This window comes from Aspergillus glaucus (assembly GCF_001890805.1).
Source record: "Aspergillus glaucus CBS 516.65 unplaced genomic scaffold ASPGLscaffold_5, whole genome shotgun sequence".
Lineage (NCBI taxonomy): Eukaryota > Fungi > Ascomycota > Eurotiomycetes > Eurotiales > Aspergillaceae > Aspergillus > Aspergillus glaucus.
The window spans coordinates 402,570-422,179 of NW_019170457.1; the positions used below are offsets into that span (position 1 = coordinate 402,570).

The 19,610-nt window shown below is 49.9% G+C and overlaps 8 protein-coding genes across 8 annotated transcripts; 4 read left to right on the forward strand and 4 right to left on the reverse strand.

Moving 5' to 3' along the window:
* The first annotated feature begins 246 nt into the window (after positions 1-246).
* Positions 247-1,152, forward strand: ASPGLDRAFT_56065 (rhodanese-like domain-containing protein). The gene is made up of 2 exons (XM_022548172.1): positions 247-602; positions 659-1,152. Exons 1-2 carry the CDS (start codon positions 330-332, stop codon positions 1,043-1,045), a joined length of 660 nt encoding a protein of 219 aa, XP_022403148.1. The 5' UTR covers positions 247-329; the 3' UTR covers positions 1,046-1,152.
* A 2,110-nt stretch (positions 1,153-3,262) lies between these two features.
* Positions 3,263-4,760, reverse strand: ASPGLDRAFT_44253 (uncharacterized protein). The gene is made up of 2 exons (XM_022545990.1): positions 4,228-4,760; positions 3,263-4,179 (listed from the first exon to the last, which is right to left on the reverse strand). The coding sequence occupies exons 1-2, from the start codon at positions 4,744-4,746 to the stop codon at positions 3,334-3,336; spliced, it is 1,365 nt and encodes a 454-aa protein (XP_022403149.1). The 5' UTR covers positions 4,747-4,760; the 3' UTR covers positions 3,263-3,333.
* Positions 4,761-5,230: 470 nt separating this feature from the next.
* Positions 5,231-6,041, forward strand: ASPGLDRAFT_33368 (uncharacterized protein; the record flags this gene model as incomplete). The annotated part of the gene is made up of 2 exons (XM_022544300.1): positions 5,231-5,938; positions 5,988-6,041. 2 exons carry the CDS (start codon positions 5,231-5,233, stop codon positions 6,039-6,041), a joined length of 762 nt encoding a protein of 253 aa, XP_022403150.1.
* Positions 6,042-6,462: 421 nt separating this feature from the next.
* ASPGLDRAFT_23654 (putative mitochondrial translation initiation factor IF-2) lies at positions 6,463-9,800 on the reverse strand (the record flags this gene model as incomplete). The annotated part of the gene is made up of 3 exons (XM_022543309.1): positions 6,463-6,706; positions 6,755-9,261; positions 9,342-9,800. The coding sequence occupies 3 exons, from the start codon at positions 9,798-9,800 to the stop codon at positions 6,463-6,465; spliced, it is 3,210 nt and encodes a 1,069-aa protein (XP_022403151.1).
* A 710-nt stretch (positions 9,801-10,510) lies between these two features.
* On the reverse strand, positions 10,511-14,600 carry thtA (the record flags this gene model as incomplete). The annotated part of the gene is made up of 5 exons (XM_022544301.1): positions 10,511-11,953; positions 12,006-12,178; positions 12,236-13,802; positions 13,868-13,982; positions 14,038-14,600. The coding sequence occupies 5 exons, from the start codon at positions 14,598-14,600 to the stop codon at positions 10,511-10,513; spliced, it is 3,861 nt and encodes a 1,286-aa protein (XP_022403152.1).
* A 1,261-nt stretch (positions 14,601-15,861) lies between these two features.
* Positions 15,862-17,165, forward strand: ASPGLDRAFT_120795 (TBC domain-containing protein; the record flags this gene model as incomplete). The annotated part of the gene is made up of 3 exons (XM_022540176.1): positions 15,862-16,036; positions 16,094-16,222; positions 16,282-17,165. 3 exons carry the CDS (start codon positions 15,862-15,864, stop codon positions 17,163-17,165), a joined length of 1,188 nt encoding a protein of 395 aa, XP_022403153.1.
* A 375-nt stretch (positions 17,166-17,540) lies between these two features.
* On the forward strand, positions 17,541-18,482 carry ASPGLDRAFT_33372 (Yip1 family protein; the record flags this gene model as incomplete). The annotated part of the gene is made up of 3 exons (XM_022544302.1): positions 17,541-17,585; positions 17,653-17,704; positions 17,764-18,482. The coding sequence occupies 3 exons, from the start codon at positions 17,541-17,543 to the stop codon at positions 18,480-18,482; spliced, it is 816 nt and encodes a 271-aa protein (XP_022403154.1).
* Positions 18,483-19,133: 651 nt separating this feature from the next.
* On the reverse strand, positions 19,134-19,580 carry ASPGLDRAFT_89086 (uncharacterized protein; the record flags this gene model as incomplete). The annotated part of the gene is made up of 2 exons (XM_022550455.1): positions 19,134-19,247; positions 19,401-19,580. Coding segments are annotated over 2 exons (294 nt in total), but the record flags the coding sequence as incomplete, so codon positions are not given.
* Positions 19,581-19,610: the final 30 nt, after the last annotated feature.

A 19,610-nucleotide genomic window follows, 5' to 3' on the forward strand; every position in this document is an offset into this window, starting at 1 on the left:
GGCGTTGCATTCTAGATCCCGCGACATAGATTTAATAATAATTGCAGGCCTTTCATGTTTTTGTCACGCCAAAAAATCGTTATTGTGTTGTAATATGCCTTCCTGTATCTAGTTTTTACATATGTTATTGACTTTGACCAATTGTATTTGCACATGTGACAACCATTTACCATCTCCGGCAGGCGGTACATTGCGGCAGCCTGACATCACTTCCATCTTAACCGAACCCCCCAAAGCGTATATCAACCACACCTGTCTTCCAGACAACAAGAAGCTTTACATTCAAAAACGATTGATTAGTTAGTCAAGCGAGGCAATCCTCCGACACAATGTCCGCATCAACCCTCCGACGATTCTTCACCCTCAACGCCCGCCTCGGCAAGCAGGCGCAATCTTCCTCGGCCCGCCGCAGCAGCAGCGCATTGCAGAATGGAACCCCATTTTTGGCGCTGAAAGCTGCTCGTGCTGGACAGAGGTGTCTCTGGACATCATCGAGGACCAGCGTGCTTGCACCTTTGCGCCCCAGTTTCACCTCCCAGGAGTTCATCCGCTGGAATAGCGGTAAGAGTGGGCAGGGGTGGAAGCAATGGAAATTCGAAGACGTATGTCCATCTACCTTCCCCAGTAACCCCTAAATACCAAGCTAACAACAAACCAGATAAACGCTTCCCTCCCCGCCGACACCCCCAACTCCCCCTCTCAAACCCCGCAAAAGAACCTAATCCTCGTCGACGTCCGCGAACCCGCCGAACTAAAAGGCGGCATTCTCCCCTCCGCCGTCGCCGTCCCGCTAGCCTCGCAACCAGATGCGCTCTTCCTGTCCCCCGACGAATTTGAAACGCGCTTTGGATACCCGAAGCCTGGTGTGGAGGGAGAGGGGGATATCGTGTTTTATTGTAAGGCGGGGGTTAGGGCGCGGGCGGCGGCGCAGTTGGCGGTGCAGGCGGGGTATGATGTTGAGAGGGTGGGGGTTTATGATGGGAGTTGGTTGGATTGGGTTAAGAGGGGTGGGAAGGTTGAGGAGTGGGAGGGGGAGGATTATTGATTTCGTCTGAGGGTTTGAGTTGAGGGGGTAGAGACTGGGTGGTGGAATATTGTACATATGCGGTTATTATACATATCAAAATGTGAAGTGTTAAGCAAGTGTCGGCCACCTATATCAGCTCGCTGCTATATGATATAGCAATGGTCTGTCAAGAACAACATATTCCGTGTTTGTTCTTCAGACATAAGCATCCTCCAATTTCTTGATCCAAAACCCCCAACAAACCATACATGTCCACTCTTTCGCCTGATGATTGACACGTCAAGGGTTATATCCCAAAGTAAGATCTTTACCTTCAACAAAACTCGATTCGGCAGCTTGGTTTCCAGTAAGGTGGACATTGTCAACCTAGAATGCCCTAATGAGCAACATCTGTTCAAGGCCAGATCATAAAAGTCTGACATCCATTCGCAAAACTTGCTGGATGATTGGAGTACCGCATGCGTTCAGACTGCTCAGTCTGTTCGGTCTATTCGAATGGGGGTAAACCGCGTATTTCCTCCAGGGTACTTCCATCTCGTCAATCGTACGTCGGACAAATCATTCTGTGTACGTGTTAGATTTCCATGCCTCCTTTTTGACGGACTCGCGTGGGATTTTTGCCACGGAGGGTGACGGCAACATGAAGATTGCTAAGTGCAGTCTTCAAAGGCAAGCAGCAAGTTATTGGTGTACCTGTGGGTGATGATTAAAAGGTCATGATACTAATGCGAATTTTTGACTGATGGCGGTTTGTATCAAAACCCTGAGCGGCTAGAGCGAGAGATGAGAGCTCTTCTAGAGTGATTAGCTTGGTTTGATTATCGTCTCAAAATTGTTGGGGCTCATCAGTATATACAACGCATAACGGTCAAGCGATAACTCCGTCTATAAAGGGACCTCGCATCCCTACAGCTGATGGTGATGTGGGGAATTTGGTCAGTGGTCTTGAACTGGACAACACGCCCCAGATTCCCGGATATTCTGAACTGCTGGTAGGATAGTCTGGTCCCATATAATAGATACCAGATGCACGACCTTGCGTGCCATCACCGCTGTATGGAAAGTCGGATGAGTAGAATGCCAGGGTCATTGCGTCCCAGACTGCAGTCTATGATTCTGTAATGCCGATTGCTATGAGACCCTCTGGCAAAAAGGCCATCTCGCGTGTAAGTCGTTTCTCTCTGCCGTCCGCAGTAAGTAGCGGCATTTTGGGTGCTTCTTTAGTAGCAATGTCACCGGAACATTTAGCAACGCCAGTTGTTCTATCCTCTTTGACTCGATTAAATATGGACGCTCTTGTTTGGAGCGTGAGAAAGGATTCTTGTCCTGCATTCCACGAGCTTCTACAGCTTCTGCTTGCTCTCTGTGGTTACATTGATGTCTGGTAATTAGCCTGATCCTATAGTTACGAGGGTTGACTTGTCAAGAGACCCTTTCATGTCGACCATTGATGTCGCTTATTCACCTAAGGGAAAAGTGTTTAGACAGGCAAGTCTTTCTTCTTCCCTTAACATCCACCGATTGTCCATCAGTTTTGGCTTGTTTGACATTGCCGTTGGCTGCGATGATGAGACTCGTACCTCTAGTGTGCTATGTATGACCAAAGCAAAAACCTCTCGTGGGTGCCCGCACAAGTATATTAAAATGTAGACCAAGAATTGTCGTAACCTGATATCGGAGCATATATACCGCTGTAGAGTCTTAGGGGGACGTCTGCATTGTCCCAACTGTTGAAAAAGCAAGCGGCCTCTTGGCCGAACACTCTACCAAGACAAAATTAGCAAATGTCAGTATGGCTTCTTGTCTGAAAGAGCCAGCTTTGAGCGTCGCTGCTTACTTTTTCACGAAAAAAAGAAAAATAATAAATAATAAATAAAAACGATAGAGACAGGGAATCGAACCTCCAACCACCAGAAAAATGGACGTGCGGGGATTCGAACCCCGGACCTGGTGTCTACCTAGACAAACGCTCTTCCCGACTGAGCTACACGCCCTTCTTTGTTATTAAACGTTACATTTAAATGGTATATGTGTTGTGTGCTAGGCAGCAGTATGTGCTCTGGGAATAGCATAAAAAATTGGCATAAAGGAGGATTGAGCGAAGAGGAGGGCAGGATATAGCTTAGTGCCTAAAACGATTATTGAGCATGCGACATGTGGGTCTTTTCAGCCCTGGTGGGGACTGTGGAGAAGTCGTTATGAGGCTCAAGTCCTAGTATCATTCTAGAAGTATGTATTATCATTATGTATTTATGTGAACGCAAAAATAATTACAAGTAGTAAGCACATGAAAAAAAAAAAAAGAATCACGGTCGACACGATCCCACAATATCCTTCACAGCCGGCACACTCAACCCCGAAGTCTTTCCCTCAGCATTATCCCCCTTGATTATCCACCAACTCATATGACACTTCTTTTCATTTGAGTCCCACGTCCACGCCAAGCAGAAGTCTGAACGCTCCTCGCGGCATATCTGCTTGCATGTGTCGACAGAGGTCACGTCTTCAACTGACTGTGTCCACTCGTCTAATCGGCCGACGTAGTCCCAGTTCTTGTGGCCGGTATCATATATCGGGTCGTCGAAGAGGGACGTTGAAGCTTTGGGGAGAAGGCCACTGGCACTATTGTCACTAATAGGGATATTCCACAGGTCGACCCAGAGAACCTGCTCCGTGGCATGCTCAAAGGTCTGGCTGACAGTGAGCATATCCGATGACGACGAAAGTCCGTGAAACGAAAGAACCGGCGTGCATAGTCGCTCCTTGGTGATCTTGGAAATATGAGGACTCTCGCCGTTAAAAAAGGTTGCGTATTCTTCGTTGATGTAAATTTCCAATCGGTTCAATGATACCGCCAGACGCTTATCACCCCACGTCTCGTCCAGGGATTCCCGGTGAGCCATGGCCAGGTACTCGTGGTCGGATATGAGATGGCTAACGGCTCTGTGCGACAGGATTATGGATGATCCTCCATGGGCAAAGCGGCAGTCCTCTCCGCCTACCGGATTCCCGAGATATTGCTCGCGGTTAGGGTTGAAGTGTTCGATGAGACGCTTGAATGAGGGTTGTATGAGGTACGTGTCGTCGTCTGCCATGATGTACCATTTCTTATCCGGGAATCGGTTGTGGAGGAGTTCCATGCCGGAAAGGAACTATGCCATTAGCAGAACACTCACACATGCGCGGTAGATGGTAAGTACCTTCATCGCATCAAGCTCCCACCCAAAAGACCCAGACATCTTCCGCGCAGCATCCACATCGCCGCGATCAACAGCCCTCGTCAAATTATAATACTTCTCCAATCTCGGATGCTCCAATTCCGCCGCCAAATACCCCTTTCCAATCATCCAACCCAACACATCATGCACGGGCAATCGCCGGTCGCGATACTGGTACTCCTGCCCCGGCAACGTGGCAAAATCTCCGATGAGAAGCACATCGGAGAGTTCCATGTGCTCGTGCGCTTTCAGCCAAGAAGGGATCCGCTCTTTCGTCCCAACACCCGATTTTATTAACACCGCAACATCTTGGGAGAAATCCACCGGGTATGCACCGGGTTTGTTGATGAGCCACCAGCGTTTCTCGAAGAGAGCAGATGCTGCGCTCACAATAGCAGCGCGAGGGCTGAACGGATTGTCGTATGGTAAAAGGAATACGAGGATGACGAAAAGCAGCACCACGGCCGGAGTCGATCTAAGCTTCCGCAAGTACCGACGCATGGTTCTGGTTCTGTCGGGGTCACCGGATGGATGAGAACATGGCAAGAAGAACAAGAACAGATGGAAACTTGGATAGGACCTCTCAATTGTTACGCGTCATCTTAGTCACTGTTTGTGAGTGAAGACTGCAGACACAGATTGGGCTAGAACCGATCTGTATGCAGAAGACACATCAATCATATCGCCATCTGTGTGGTTGGTTCCTGTCCAGTCCTATGGATCCACCTTGAAGATTTGCCAGTCTAACCAATCACAGTTAAATTTATTCTCGGGGCTCACGTCCGTCATAAGATCACAATTGGCTGAACTCAATTCTTGGCATTCCGTCACCGTCACCGTGAGCTGTTATGCTGCACAACTAGCTACATAAGCCGTCATAAGCTCCCCGCAACTAAATACATACTCCCTTGCTTGCTTGCTCTCTACTCCGTGCCATTCTAACCTCAAATAACACTCCTTTAACACTAACTACAACCAAAACATAATGTCCACCTACTCCCAATCCCTCCTCCCCCGCCGCTCCTCCGTCCCCAAAGCCCGCACCGTCCTCAAACCCCCCGAGCGCCCCATCGCCCTACGCCGCGAATACATCACCGACACAAAAACCCTCCTCACCCTCAACCCGCAAGGCGACTCCAACTCCTCAAAAGCCTATAAGATACTAGACGATGAAGGCGCGGTCGTATTCACAGCTACGGGGTGGAAATTCAGCGACAGGAGTTGCCGCGAGTTCCGGGATGCGTCGGGACTACCGCTGTTCGAGCTGCATCGCAATTGGTTCAAGTTTAGGCATAAGTGGTGTGTTACGTTGCCGGGGGTTGAGCCTGGTAGCGATGGAAGCAGTAGTAGTGGTGGTGGGTTTGGGGATAGTTGTAATAATGGGGGAGTACTTGCGACGGGGTCGCATCGGATTCGGGCCCTTGGGTATAAGCCTTCTGGGGGTTTTAGTATTGGGATTGAGAGGAATGCTGCTGCTGCGGATACAAAGAAGGAGGATGATAAGAAGCTCACGCTGGAGATTGAGAGATATGGGAATGTGTTGGCGCTTTTTGACGTCGTCGATGGGGATCGCAAAGTCGCGCAGGTGCGCGAGAGTATCAAGCATAACGAGAGACTGGCCCTAATCAGTTCGCGTGCGGATTATCGCCCTGTTTTGGATGTTATCGTCACTTCCGGAGTGGATTTGTCTTTGGTATGCTGTGTTTCAACTCGTGTCGTTGGTTGATGGCTAACTTATATAGATTGCTATCATTGCGGTGATTGCATCGGATTCTGTTTTTACGGCGAATATGTAATGACTTACTCTAACATCGATGATCTTGTTACGACTTTATATAATCATATAATATAGCATCTAGTTTGGAATAGAAAACATCGCATTGAATCATCATAATAACAAACAAGCTGGTATCGACCACGTTCATTATACACATCTAATCAACCAAGTCGCGGCCATTCATGCAGACATAAGACTTTTTGCAAGACGCAAATAAAAAATTCGTTGCGCTTTTGTTCCTGCCATCGAGGCAGAGCCATCGTCTCATTTACCATGGACATGCAAAAACACGCCCATAACTTTTCCTGAGTCGGCTACCCCTGCGCTTGAGAATCTGATCAACTGCCGTGCACCCTTTCTAAGGGAGATTCGACTTGAACAGACCCAGCACGTTGTCTTGGGCATCACCCAGACGTCACCTGAGAACCGATGAAACCAGCTCAAGGAATTTCGAACACAGGCTTGAGCTTCTTGACAAGAGCCCATTCCTCCATCGACACTTCGGGTCGGTAGAACTCCTTGAGCGTGTCGATACTGGCACGCGAGATGCGCGAGTACAATTGGTCCTTCTCTTCGAGGTGACGGCCGTACATGGGCTGGTTGGATCCCTCGATCTTGACAGCAACAGAGGGCTGACCTCTTTTGGTGACTTGGACCGGCTTGTGGTCACGCTCAATGGACACACTGTATCGAATTAGCACCTTGTTAAAATATTAAAGGAAAGAGACTTACACTCTGCCGATGTCAAGGATTTCCTTCTGTCCAGTCGCGTTTGTCTTGATGGCGCAAAGAGGTGCGTTCATCCGGAGACTTCCCTCAATCACATCGACACCAATGACAATGGGGTCCTTCTTGTTGAAGACAGCAACGGGCTTGAGCACGCAAGGGAAGACAGCAAGCAGCTTGCTCTCCTCCTTCCGTTGCTCGGTCAGTTCAGCCATGTGCTTGGTGAAGTCATCGAACAAGTGGTAAATAATGTCGGCCGTGAAAACCTTGACGCCAACTTCCTCAGCATAGGCGTACGCTTCCTTATCCACCTTGACATCGAAGCACAGCATGACCGCGAATTCCTTGGCCTTCTCCAGCATGGTTCCAGCCATCATCACATCACGCTTGTAGACAGGGCCAATGGAGATGTTGGCAACAGGAATCTTGGACACACGAAGGAATTCCAGCAACGCTTCAAGCGAACCAAGGGTGGAAGCCTGGACGCTAACACCACGCTGGTCCTTGGAGACCTTGCTAAGCAGCTGCTCTAGGTCAGACATGACCTCTTCCTCAATGTCTTCCTCGTCATCGTCAGGTCCAACAACCATCAGACGAGAACCAGCAATGGCTTGTTCAAGATCGTTGGCGGCGATTTTCACACCCAGGGAGGCCTTGACCTCCTTGTTGTGGACGTATGCTGACTTCAGACGAAGTTCCTTGAGCGGTGCTGGTGTCAAGAGTGCTCGAATGTTCGTTGATATAGGCCCGTTAAGACCGCACAGTACAACTCGATCACCTTCGCGAAGGATACCGTTCGACAGGACAACGTCAATGGTGGTACCGAGACCCTCAATGACCTTGACTTCAAGGACGGTACACTCGATCTCCGAGAGATACATCAGGGCGTTGGTCATACGCTCCTGGGTCAAAGTGGTTAGCAGCTTCAACATGTCAGGAATACCCTCTCCGGTGTGGGCCGAAGTGGGGACCAGGGAGACGTTCCGGGACATCGACTTGTTCTCGTAGAAGAGCTCCGAGTTGAAACCCTGTTCAGCGAAAAGAAGCTTAGTGTGGTCGAGACGGGTACGGAACTCGTTCTGAACACCCTTGTTCTGCATCGCCAAACTGTCCTGGAAGCCGTTGTTGTCGATTTTCTTCCAGCCGTACAAACGATCGATCTTGTTCAGAGCAACGATGAAAGGCGTCCGACGGTCACGGAGCAATCTCATGGACTCCAAGGTCTGAGGCTCGAGACCGTGCATAATATCGACGACCAGGATGGCAATGTTACAGAGAGACGAACCACGCGAACGCAAGTTGGAGAAAGACTCGTGACCAGGAGTATCGATAATCAACAGACCAGGGATCTTAAATTCGAACTTGCCATCCTTGTTGACGACGGCAGTCTTGGTCTGAAGGGCATCAACGGGGAAGTAAGTAGCACCAATCTGTTGGGTAATACCACCAGCTTCACCTTCCTGGACATTGGTCTGACGAATCTTGTCCAGCAGCTTGGTCTTTCCTGTGTCGACGTGTCCAAGAATACAGCAAATGGGGGAACGGAGGTTGTCCTTTGACCGAGCAGCCATAGCCTCCTCGTGCTGCCTCTTTCTCCGCTCGGCGGCTTCGGCTTTCCGTTGAGCAACGGCCCGCTTGGCAGCCGACTGCTCCTCGTCCTCGGACTCCGATTCAGATTCAGACTCCGACTCGCTCTCGGATTCGTCCTTCTTGGGGGCGGCAGTTTCTGCGGGCTTCTCGGACTCCTTCGCAGCAGCCTTCGGCTTCTCCCCCTCTTCATCAGAGGGAGCATCCCAGCTGTCCTTGACGTCGTCAGCATCGGCCATCTTCTCCCAATCTTCACCCTCGCTCTCTTGTTCTTGTGCAGCAGCAGCGGCAGCAGCGGCAGCAGCCTCGGCTTCTTCCTTGGCCTTCCGCTCCTCTTCCTCCTTCTTGCGGCGCTCTTCCTCAGCTTCACGCTGAGCCTTAGCACGAGCAGCAGCGGCCTCAAGGTCCTCCTCCTGCTTCTTCGGGCCCTTCTTCTTCTTGGTGTCGTAAACGGGTCTCTTCTTTTCGGCCTGGTTTGCTTCGAGACCTGCAACCGTACCCACACCAGCCGCAAGCATTTGCTTCATACGTATTTCATTGTGTTGCTGAGCTTCCCTCTGGGCCTTGCTGAGCAGCTTGCCTTCACGTCTGAGTTGTTCTTTCTTCTCCTTCTCCTTCTCCTTCTTCTTCTGACGAGCTTCCTCCTTCTGCCTCTCTTCTTCCTCATCAAGGACGCGTTGTTCCTCTAGCGCAGCCCTCTCTTCGGCGCGAATTCGCTCCTCTTCTTCACGCTGTTTCCGAAGTGCTTCCTGCTGCTTCTGGATAGCTGCCAGGTGGGGGGGGAGCTTCTTCTTCTTGCCGCCGCCGGCGAGTTCCGGGGCAGGAGTAGCGGCGGGGGAAGGCTCTGGAGAGGCTTCATCCTTGGGCGAAGCGGCTTGTTTGGCGGGTTCTTTCTTGTTGTCTCCAGGCTTCTTCTTGGTAGCGGCCTAGAAATAGGAAATAGACATATTAGTATCAATGTACACGGGAGCACAATACAAATGAACAAATAGGAGAAATAGCCTACCTGTTCTTTCTTACGCTGCTTTTCTCTCTCCTTCTTTTCCTTCTCCTTCTCCTTCTTAGACTTCACACGGAACTCACCCTCAGGCTCCTCGGTCTTCTTAGCCTTTGCTGCGGCGGCGGCAGCCTTGGCGCTCTTCTGGTTTCCGGCGAACACATCCTCCTCTTCATCTTCGAAGGAGCCTTCTTGCGGTGCCTTGCTGGCCAGATCAACAGCATCGTTTGCCTCCTCTGTAGGATCTTCACCCTCAACAAAGTCGTTATCCTGCTTCCCCTTCTTGGCTTTCTTGGTCTTGTTTTTCCGGAGCGCAGCGAGAAGACCGCCGCTGCCACTCGTCTCTTCCTCTACTCCCTCGGCGGCAGGTTCTTCCTCGGGCTGGGGCTCCGCAGCGGGTGCATCTTCTCCCAATTCTGCCTCCCAGTCTTGCTCTTGTCGCTTGTTTCCCTTCTTCTTAGGCGCCATGATTGCGGTGTTGTCCTTTTCTTTCTAAATCGGTGGTCTTCGAACGTCAATCAAGCCCTATACAAACGAGTCGATATGTCAGTCAAACCGGTCACAGATGAAACGTGCGTCGTTCAGCTCTGTATACAGACTAGGGTATCACGAACAATACTCGATTGTTTTCCTTGTCTCCGCCTGCGGGCAAAGAGGACGGCTAAGTGGCAAAGAGGCGGCGTCCAAAATAGTCTGAACAGATAAAATGTTCAGATAAAAATCAACCCCGAAAATAAATATTCTCCCTGCAGGTGGTTGGAAGATTTTCGGAGGGTTGGAGAGAGTTGGAGGAGCTTTTCTTGCGGCGGTGGTCCGTGAGAATTTTGGGCCGGCGATTTTTGGTGGGGGACCGATGGCGCTGCTTATGTACGCCGCCCGTTGCCACCATAGTTATTGTTCAGGTAGGTAATAGGGGAGTACTAGAAGTGTTATGTGTTCCAGGAGTTTATATGTGGTTAATTGGTTTATTTAATTGTCCTGATACAAGAGCAGTCTATTTGCAGGAAGATCGGATTGAATACTAGCATGTTGGCGCGCTATGCTCTATGCTGCTATATATATTGCTGTGCTATTCCGAACTCAGGGTAGAGGAACTATACAAAACAACAGGATGCCCATACATCGTCTTCATTCGAATGGCACATGTCATATGTACTTTTAACAACTACAGATTGAAACTAGAACTGCATATGAAGTGTATTCCTCAACCATTTCATAACCGCCTCGACCTGGTTCGTCGACCTCCCCAAAGCATCCTCCGCCAATACAGAAAATCGTTCCATGGTAGCCTGTGTAGTACCGGTATCATGTGAAGAAAGATCGTACAGGTCTCCCGAGACCAACATCCTGTGCAGGTACCCCGCACCTCGGGCCACCAGACGACTCAGAATGTCACCGTCGACGTGCATCCGGGAGGGAGAAGACTCAACAGACTCGCTCTCCACGGGGTTGCGCAGACGTTTGCGTTTTGGCGTAAATGGACAGATGCGAGGATCCTTCTCGCACATGTTCTGTAGTAGACGGAGTAGTCGCCAGTCCTTCTCCCCCAGAGTCAAGAATCGGTACGTGGTGCCGTTGATTGTGCTTCCGTAGAGCACTCGCGAAGAAGAGTTCAGAGGGGACAGCTTGGAACCAAGACTCAGTTTCATCACAGACAGTGGAAGATGGGCTTCGCATAGCGAATGTGGCATCATCTTATCCGTTTCTGTGACTCCCCTCTCTGTTAACACGCTGACAGTGCCGCCTCTGCTACTGGCAACGGTGAGGTTCAGTGGTCCGCCAATGTGGACGTGAGATAGCCCATCATGTCGGTGACGATCATACGCATACATACTCAATTTGTCGCCAGAAGCCTTGAGCACCATAAGCGACTCTCTTGCCGTCGACAGGTACACATACGGCTCGTGTGCCGATATAGAGATCGCTGGCGATACTGTTGAGTACCTTGCAGCCCGACCCCATCGTGTCCGGGAGAACTTGGGCTCCAATGGGATAATCTCGTGGCCAGATGAGACCATCAACGTAAATGGGCCATATGGTGTAATGGAATATACTGGCCCCTCGAACTTGTGCACATATTTGACAGAGCATTCGATTTGAGACGGATTGGACGCATCCCGTGACGTCTGCAGAAATATGACCCGGCCTCGTTCCTGCTGATTCTTGCGGGCCGTCCCGATAACGATGAGATGGTATTCTTCGTCTCCTTTTCGAGGCGTCCACTCAAGAATGCAAGTGATCTTCTCACCGGCCGCTCCTTGTGGTCTCCATGTTTGGGGTCCTTTTTCCGTGCCAGGCAAGCTGATTGCTGAGTCTTGGAAGTCTGGATCAATAAAATCAACCATCGGACGCGTAAAACGTCTGACAGGATCCAGGCTTGTATCGAGTTCAGTTTGGGTATAGGACACGATTAGACTCTTCAAATGGTTTGAATAAGCCAGCCTGTTGGCACTTCCTGGCATATTGATTCGTCGCGGAACTGTCCTCGCCTCGCGGTCCAGTGTACAGATAAACAATTGTTCATCTGCAACGCAGGACAGCGAATTGAAAGCGTCGTCCATATCTGGATTGACAACATTGCTAGTCGTAAATCCGTAGATGCTCTTTGGGTAGTAGGCAGGCTAAAAGAAAGTCAGACACCGTGACAAATACGGGAAGACCTTGAAGACTTACATTGTTTTGGTCAGTGATCCAAACCCGTTGGAGAGTGTACTCAGGTAGCTCTCCATCTTCGACACACGAGACCTGCCAGAAGCCCTCTCCACATGTCAATAACGCAGCGTTTCCCTTGCTCTGCACCTTGACGGAGGTGTGTCCCAGTCGTTGTGGAATTCCTTGCTTCATGCCTAAATAGCAAGTTCAAGTTAGTTAATGTGATGTGATGTTAGACACACAGAGCTCACTGATAGGCGTGTTAATGTTGTCATTATCGACAGTTACCCCGAAAGAGACCAGGATTCCACTTCGTAGACCGCAGAATAGAATAGCCTTTTCTAACGAGTCACCTGTGGCAATGCTTATGATCGCAAGGCTCTCAATAGCCTTGGAAATGTCGACACTCTCTTCCACGTTAATATCGATATCAGTCAAGAAAGTAATTGTGTCCTCTACAACGCGGTAGATCAACAATTTTCCACTACCCGTCCCTATGAAGACGAAACAAGAAAATCCAAGGCGCTCAATGGACATAGAAACCGGCTCATGGTTGACATCGATCTGTGCACCAATGCTAGACAGCTGGTGTTGGCTATCTGTCGAGTTTATCCGAATGAGGTGAAGTTGTGACCCCTTATGTGAGCGAATAACAGTCGCAACCAACCCGGCCGATTCATTGATAGCTGCAGCCGCAACACTTTCAGTCGGGCCATAATCATGGCGGACAGCCGGAGATTCCGCAACAGTTCCGAGATGCACTGCTATTTCAGTTACTTGAACAATGGCACCAGACTGAGTGCAGCCCGCCGCCAAAGTTTGGCAGGAAAAGTCCAAGCCTGATTCTTCCTCGTCGATGGCGCAAATCCCCTCACCGAAATCAGCGGGGATATAGATCAGAAGTGATGAAACTGGATCGGTGGTCAGAATGCAAACGCCCCCGTTTACATTATCTGCCATGGTCCATATGTCTCTTGTGCTGGACAGCCCCTCCAGCGCCACTGCCAGACCAATTTGCGCCTCTATTCCATATCGAATCTCAGAGACTGCACCTTTCCCAAATGTAGATGCAGAGCATACAAACAATCGGTCACTAGCAACGTCTGCCGCCAAGGAATCATGAGCTGTGGACTTGACGACCACAGAATCTGTCACCGGGGTCCAGTTCATGAACTTCTGGACACATCGCGGATGGTCCCGCGCTTTTTGGACAAATAATCCACCATCGCCCATATTCCCTGCAGCTAGCAGAAGATCACCACCCTCATGCCCAATATCAAGTGTATCGAAAGCCGCATCCACATCACAGTGAAGCAGTCCAAGGAAGGTTTGGTTCTCGATCTCACCCTCGTTGCCGATTTCAAGGTAAAAGATCCTGCCATCCTCGCGGCACAGGTAGATATCGTCATGTTTCTGATTGTAAATCCAGTTGCGCAAAGGTCTCGCCCATCGAGTCCAGAGGGGTGACCGTTGGGCTTGTTTATCACAGAAAGGCAAAGGGTATCGGCTGGGTTGCCTGCGAGGATCCAGTCTGTTCTTGTAGACCGCCATCGAGCTGGGGGTTACGAGCATAAACGACGAAGTTTTGGTCAATGGGATAACCATGGTAGGTAGTCTGTCCTCGAACGGTAATAATCTCCGGGTAACCCGTGGTGGAGCATTTCGTATAGGGATATTCGCATCCCACTCGTAGCAGATGGCATGGGTAATCTGATTTTGGGCAACTAAGAGTAGCAGAATAATCTTGTTCTCGCCTTCTGATTTGGGATATAAGAATTCCATAAATAGTATGTCGCCGTCGACACGGAAGAACCGCTCCTGTAGGGGAAGCGATGTTAGACCCATTCTTGGTAGGGATAGTGGCAGAGTCATCCAAGACAAACCTCTAGTATTGGATCCAACTGGTTGTTGGTCATCTGGGACTGGAGGACTGGTGGTTCTTTGAGCATGAAGATCCCGAAGTAATCGCACGAGGCGCTGACTGCTATTGCACGAGACCTGGGGAAGGAATGTTGAGCGACGTTCTTATTACACAACTCCAAGGAAGGCTTACCTTGGCTCCACGGCGACATTCCGCCCAAACTGCTCGAACAAGTTGACATCGTTGGGCAGAGGCCGTCGATAACTGACAAATTGGCCTTCGCCGGCCATCGAATAATAAAGAAAAACTAGCTCTCTCGAGGCTAGACTCAGGACCAAAACCTGGGGAGGCAAACCATCCTGAGGCTCGTTCGTGGCTAAATGACCAGCACCCTGTTTCATCTGAGTTTCCCATGGCAGTTCTGTGCCCACGTTAATCACCTTCGCGGCCATGATTTGGGCATCAAAGTCAGATTTCGAGGTAACATCTTCCAAATGGATTCCTGACACGGCCTCTCGAATCTGTATGTGACGATCACCGACGAAGACCACATCGTTGTGTCGCTGACTCCGCAGGTGTGCAGGTAGGATCCATTGAATGGTCGGACTAGGCACTACCGTATGCGAAAGCAATCCAACCCTTGGCTTAGAGGGAATGGACAACTGCCCCTTTTCAGACTCCCGTTGTCTGACGAACTCCCTAATCTCATCTGGGGCATTGGCCATGGAGATATCTGGATCTTGGTGGGATGTCATGGTGTCCCGTCAAGTGATTTTTAGAATGGAGGTAATCTTTTCACGGCCAAGAATGTGATGCTGGTTGTCCAAAATGAAGAGAGGATGAAACCAGGGCGATTCATCAACGTTCACCTATGAACAGCAGCAAAGACGAGAAGAAAAGGAAAGTCTATAGCGAAAGTAAACCCGAGGAGCTCTTTTTAATCATGGTTAGGGTGGCATGAACACGATTCTCCCATAGATGATGCTGTTAATAAGCCAATTGTCACGTTAAGGTTCAGCAAAGGCGAAAGAGCACTTTAGAGTCGCTGGGATTATTCCAACCCCACTTCCAGGTCACGAGAATGCAAAATAAACGCTCAGCGCAAGAGAGAGAAGTGCCTATAGCCCAATGTTAGATCATGCCCTGCGAGCCGCGAAGCTTCAATCTATAGACCTCCAACCTTAATAAAGACCAGCAACACTGCTAGACTCTGGCCCTGAACCGGTTGGTGGGATATATGCGGACGTCAATATTCAACAACACGGTCTCGGAGCCTTTCCCAATGCCGCTCAAAATAGGCAATTGATGAATCCGATGACCAGTCTTGAAAAGGGAACAAGCCCTAGAAGCGTCGAGTTTCAATTTTGTATATGCGCCTCTATTCAGGCAGCTCTAACCGACGGTCTTGCAACGGTCGTTTCTGTTGTGCAACCACAACCCGGATGTGTATGTCCAACTAGCCGTCAAGCGCTCGACTGTGGAAACCGTCCTCGCCAATATTATCTCTTTCTTTTTGCCTCGAGGGAAAGCTGAGCTGAAGCCGAAGCGTACGAATTGACTTGTTTGTTGGGCGGTCGGCGTTCGCAGCAATCACGGGACATTTGTGGCCTGAGGCATAAAATAACCCCGTTTCGGCGATGAAGTGGCCAAGAACTTCCATCAACCTCGCCTTTGCCAGATAGCAAATCGAAAAGTCACACGACAGACTGCTGAGACATTGCAGACTGTTGTTTTAGGATTCTCAGAGCCTTGTTTGCTGTGCACAGGTTGAAAGAGAGGAAGGAGAAATAATCATTTGCTGATTACTCACTCCATATACTATCCGTCCGATGCATGGATGAGAAAACGAGCCTTATAAAGACAGTTGTCACCACAAAACAGGCCGGAGAGTAAATTTCTGGCGCTCAATATTTGACCTCATACCAACTTGTGGCAGCAATGGATCCATCTACAGCGACCCATGAGAACGACAATGGTTCAGAGGAGGCCATCATCCATGAAGAATCAAAGCACCTTATGGACGCGCGGGATGAGGAACCTGTGATACTACAGAAGGAGCAAGATGAAAGTCATCTGGCTGAGAAGGTGGATGCCATCCGGCGAGCATGCGACTTGGGAGACCTGGACGCATTGGTTTCACATGCGAGATCAGAAGGTGGTTTCCTCCGGGACGACCTGCGCCAGCTAGCATGTAAGTTTGCTCCTGCCACTATGGTGCGATAAAGTACAAGATGGTAACATGGGTCAGGGCCAATTCTCCTACGGTGCCAGCAAGCCAGACGAGACGATGATAAAGATTGGAACGAGTTGCCACGGCATGCAGATGAAGACCAGGTTCAGCTGGACGTGCACAGGTCATTTGTCTACTACCCTAGCGGTTAGTGTTGAGAAGCTTGGTATCAAATTTAAAGATAACAAACTAAATCGAAAATTTAGGCACCGATGAAGAGTTGTCCAAAAAGAAAGACGAACTATCAAATGTGATCACGAACGTGCTACGGAACTATCCATATCTTTGCTATTTCCAGGGATACCATGACATTGTACAAGTTTTGCTCCTGGTACTGGGAGAAAAGCAAGCAGCACCAGCGGTTACTCAAATTTCTCTCTTTCGGATACGAGACTACATGCTTCCATCGCTCAAACCGTCTTTGAAACACCTGCAGATTATTCCAGCAATCATTGAACGAGCGGACCCAGGCTTGCGACAGCATCTCTCGGACGTCAGGCCATTCTTCGCCCTCGCGGCTACGCTTACATTATATGCGCACGACATCCAAGAGTACAGCGATATCGCCCGTCTCTTCGACTTCCTCCTCGCACATGAACCTGTCGTTCCGATCTACCTTTTCGCAGCGATCATCCTCTCCCGTAAAAAGGAACTGCTAGAGATTCCGGTGGACGAGCCGGAGATGATGCATTTCACTCTTTCCAAACTTCCAAGTCCATTAGACCTTGACGGTCTGATCCAGAGCGCTGTACAGCTCTTTAATGACTATCCACCCGAGTCATTGCCTTTTGGAGTCTGGAAGCAAATTCCGGCATGCAGTGTGCTGAAGAGCTCTCGGGATCCTTTCCGGGAGCAGACAGCAAAGAATGCGGTAAAGCTATTTGACCAGCAAACACGGCAACTTCGCAACGATGAACTGAGAAAGAAAGCACTTGGGCTCTTGTGGACACACAGAAAGGCGATTGGCTCTGTTGTCGTCGCCGTCTTCGTTGGTGCCGTGTCTATTTGGATACGGAAGAAGGGATTCGACGCATCAATCTGGTCGTACATGGGTAACTTTAAGGCGGCTTTTGAGGATCGCTTCTTCTGAAATAGTCCACTTAATTTCTCTTATCGAACTAAAACATGTCAAGATGGCTGGACTGCCCGTTCTATACAGCGGGACCATGTAACATATGGGCGTGATAGAATAGCAACATAATAAAAGTCTTCGCTAATTTGTCTGAACCCAGGCATTCTATAAATCAAATAATTATCAAACCCATGAACGACTAATCTGTGAAGCCGTTAGATCTCAAAATTTCCGCATCCGGTATGACAGTCTCCACATTGTGGCTGGTGGATGTGGCTGATAACGGCACGCGGCGCTGATGTGTACTCTTACATCTTCCCTGTACCACAGCCTCCCCTCCCATACCATCAATCGCTTTGTCGCTACATTAACATCCAAGCAAAAACAGCCAACATGGCGAATCGGGGATACGATGTCGTTGTAGATGTGGATGCAGAGGTGAGATAAACTGCATTGTTCGTTCTTGAACGAATAGTCTCGCTGATACCAGAGCTATATCTAATAGGGCGACCTCGGGCATACCGATCTCCAAGATGACCTTGAATTCCATCCGTCCAGTACGTTACTGTCTCTCCGATCGCACCCAAGGGCAAAGCTAAATAATCCCCGTGAACAGACTTCGAAAACGACCAACGCAACGCAAAAGCGCAACAAGACACTGCACCATTCCTCGGCGGAGCAGGCCCTTCGCACTCGCACGGCCGCGACAGGTCCCCCGGCGGCAGCGCCTCCAAGCACCGCTGGTGGTCACTCCACTACTACGCGCAATTCTTCGACGTCGACACGAACGAGGTTCTACGCCGCTGCGTCGCCGCAGTCTACCCGCGCACCAACTTCCTCGACGTCCTAGAAGGCAACGCGGACCTGTACGGACCGTTCTGGATCGCTACGACGGTGGTTGTGATCCTGTTCCTGACGGGCACGATCTCGCAATGGCTCTCGAATAACGACGACCAGCATTTCGAGTACGACTTTACGCTTCTTTCGGGCGCGGCCGGTTTGATTTATGGGTATACGGGTGTTGTGCCTATTGCGCTGTGGGGAGCGCTGCGCTGGTTCGGTAGCTCCACCGCGGATTTGATTGAGTGTTGGGCTTTGTACGGATACTCGAATTTGATCTGGATTGCCGTCGCGCTGGTCAGTTGGAGTCCGTTGACGGCGCTGAACTGGGCTCTTGTTGGTGTTGGGTTCGCTTGGACGGTGTTCTTCTTGCTGCGCAACTTGTGGCCCGTCCTGAGTGCTACGGATGCCAAGGCGAGCAAGATTCTGCTGGTTCTGGTCATTCTGCTACATGCGGGTTTGGCGATTGCTATCAAGATCCTCTTCTTTGCGTGAGTTTCCCTAACGTCTCCTGTCTGTTGGAGTATAGAAGCTAAAAATGTTCGAATCGCAGTCATGGAAGCCCCGTCTCCAAGAAGAACAAGCATGACGATGACCATGATGACGACAAGAGGCGGATGTTTATGATGTAGGGGACCAGCGGAGGATGTCATTGCCAGTTCCAATCGTTCCTGGGTTTGTTCGCATCCATTGACTTCTTGCTCAGGTAGCAAGTTGTCCATCATGTTTGCTGTTTTCATATTGTACCTGTACCTATCTTAGGAAGAAAATCAAGAGTGCAATGAGTTTTTTTTTTTTTACAATGTATTCGATTGCAAGACGTTGCGAGGAGAAGTCAAGTAATAAGTATTTGACTTGGGCTATAACATTTCATCATATCAACGCCTTTTTTATTCTCCCAGGTTGCAATGAATACATGGCCACCAGGCAACATCCCCAGCAACGCAGAAAAATCGTAACAACAACGAATCGTTTACTTGAGCTTCTTCTTGGGGCGGAGCTGGTTGGTGTGACCGCACTTCTTCTTACGGCAGTTGGTGGCACGAGGGGGGAGACGGGCCTATTAGTCGGACAAGTCAGCAGCCGATTTCAAGATGAGAATTCTGGGGGTCCGAAAGTCGTTCAGAGGGTCGGGAGGTAGGAACGTACATAGCACTTGCGGCAGATGGACTTGTCGCAGTTGTACTTGGAGGCGAGAGCCTTGAGAGAGGGTTCGATGATACCACCACGGAGACGGAGGACAAGGTGAAGGGTGGACTCCTATAAATTCGCAAAAGCATCCGTCAGTCAACCGATTCCATCACAGCCAAATATATTCCGTCTCTTCTTTCATAAAATGCGACCATTCCGATGAATCCGAGCCGTGGCGAAACCGCGCATTCATATCCCGCATTGTTTAAGGGAAGTCCGTACCTTCTGGATGTTGTAGTCGCTCAGGGTGCGGCCATCCTCAAGCTGCTTACCAGCGAAGATCAGGCGCTGTTGGTCCGGGGGAATACCCTCCTTGTCCTGGATCTTGGCCTTGACGTTGTCGATGGTGTCGCTCGACTCGACGTCGAGGGTAATGGTCTTACCCGTCAGGGTCTTGACGAAACTGCGATTCAGAAATCATGTCAGTGACAT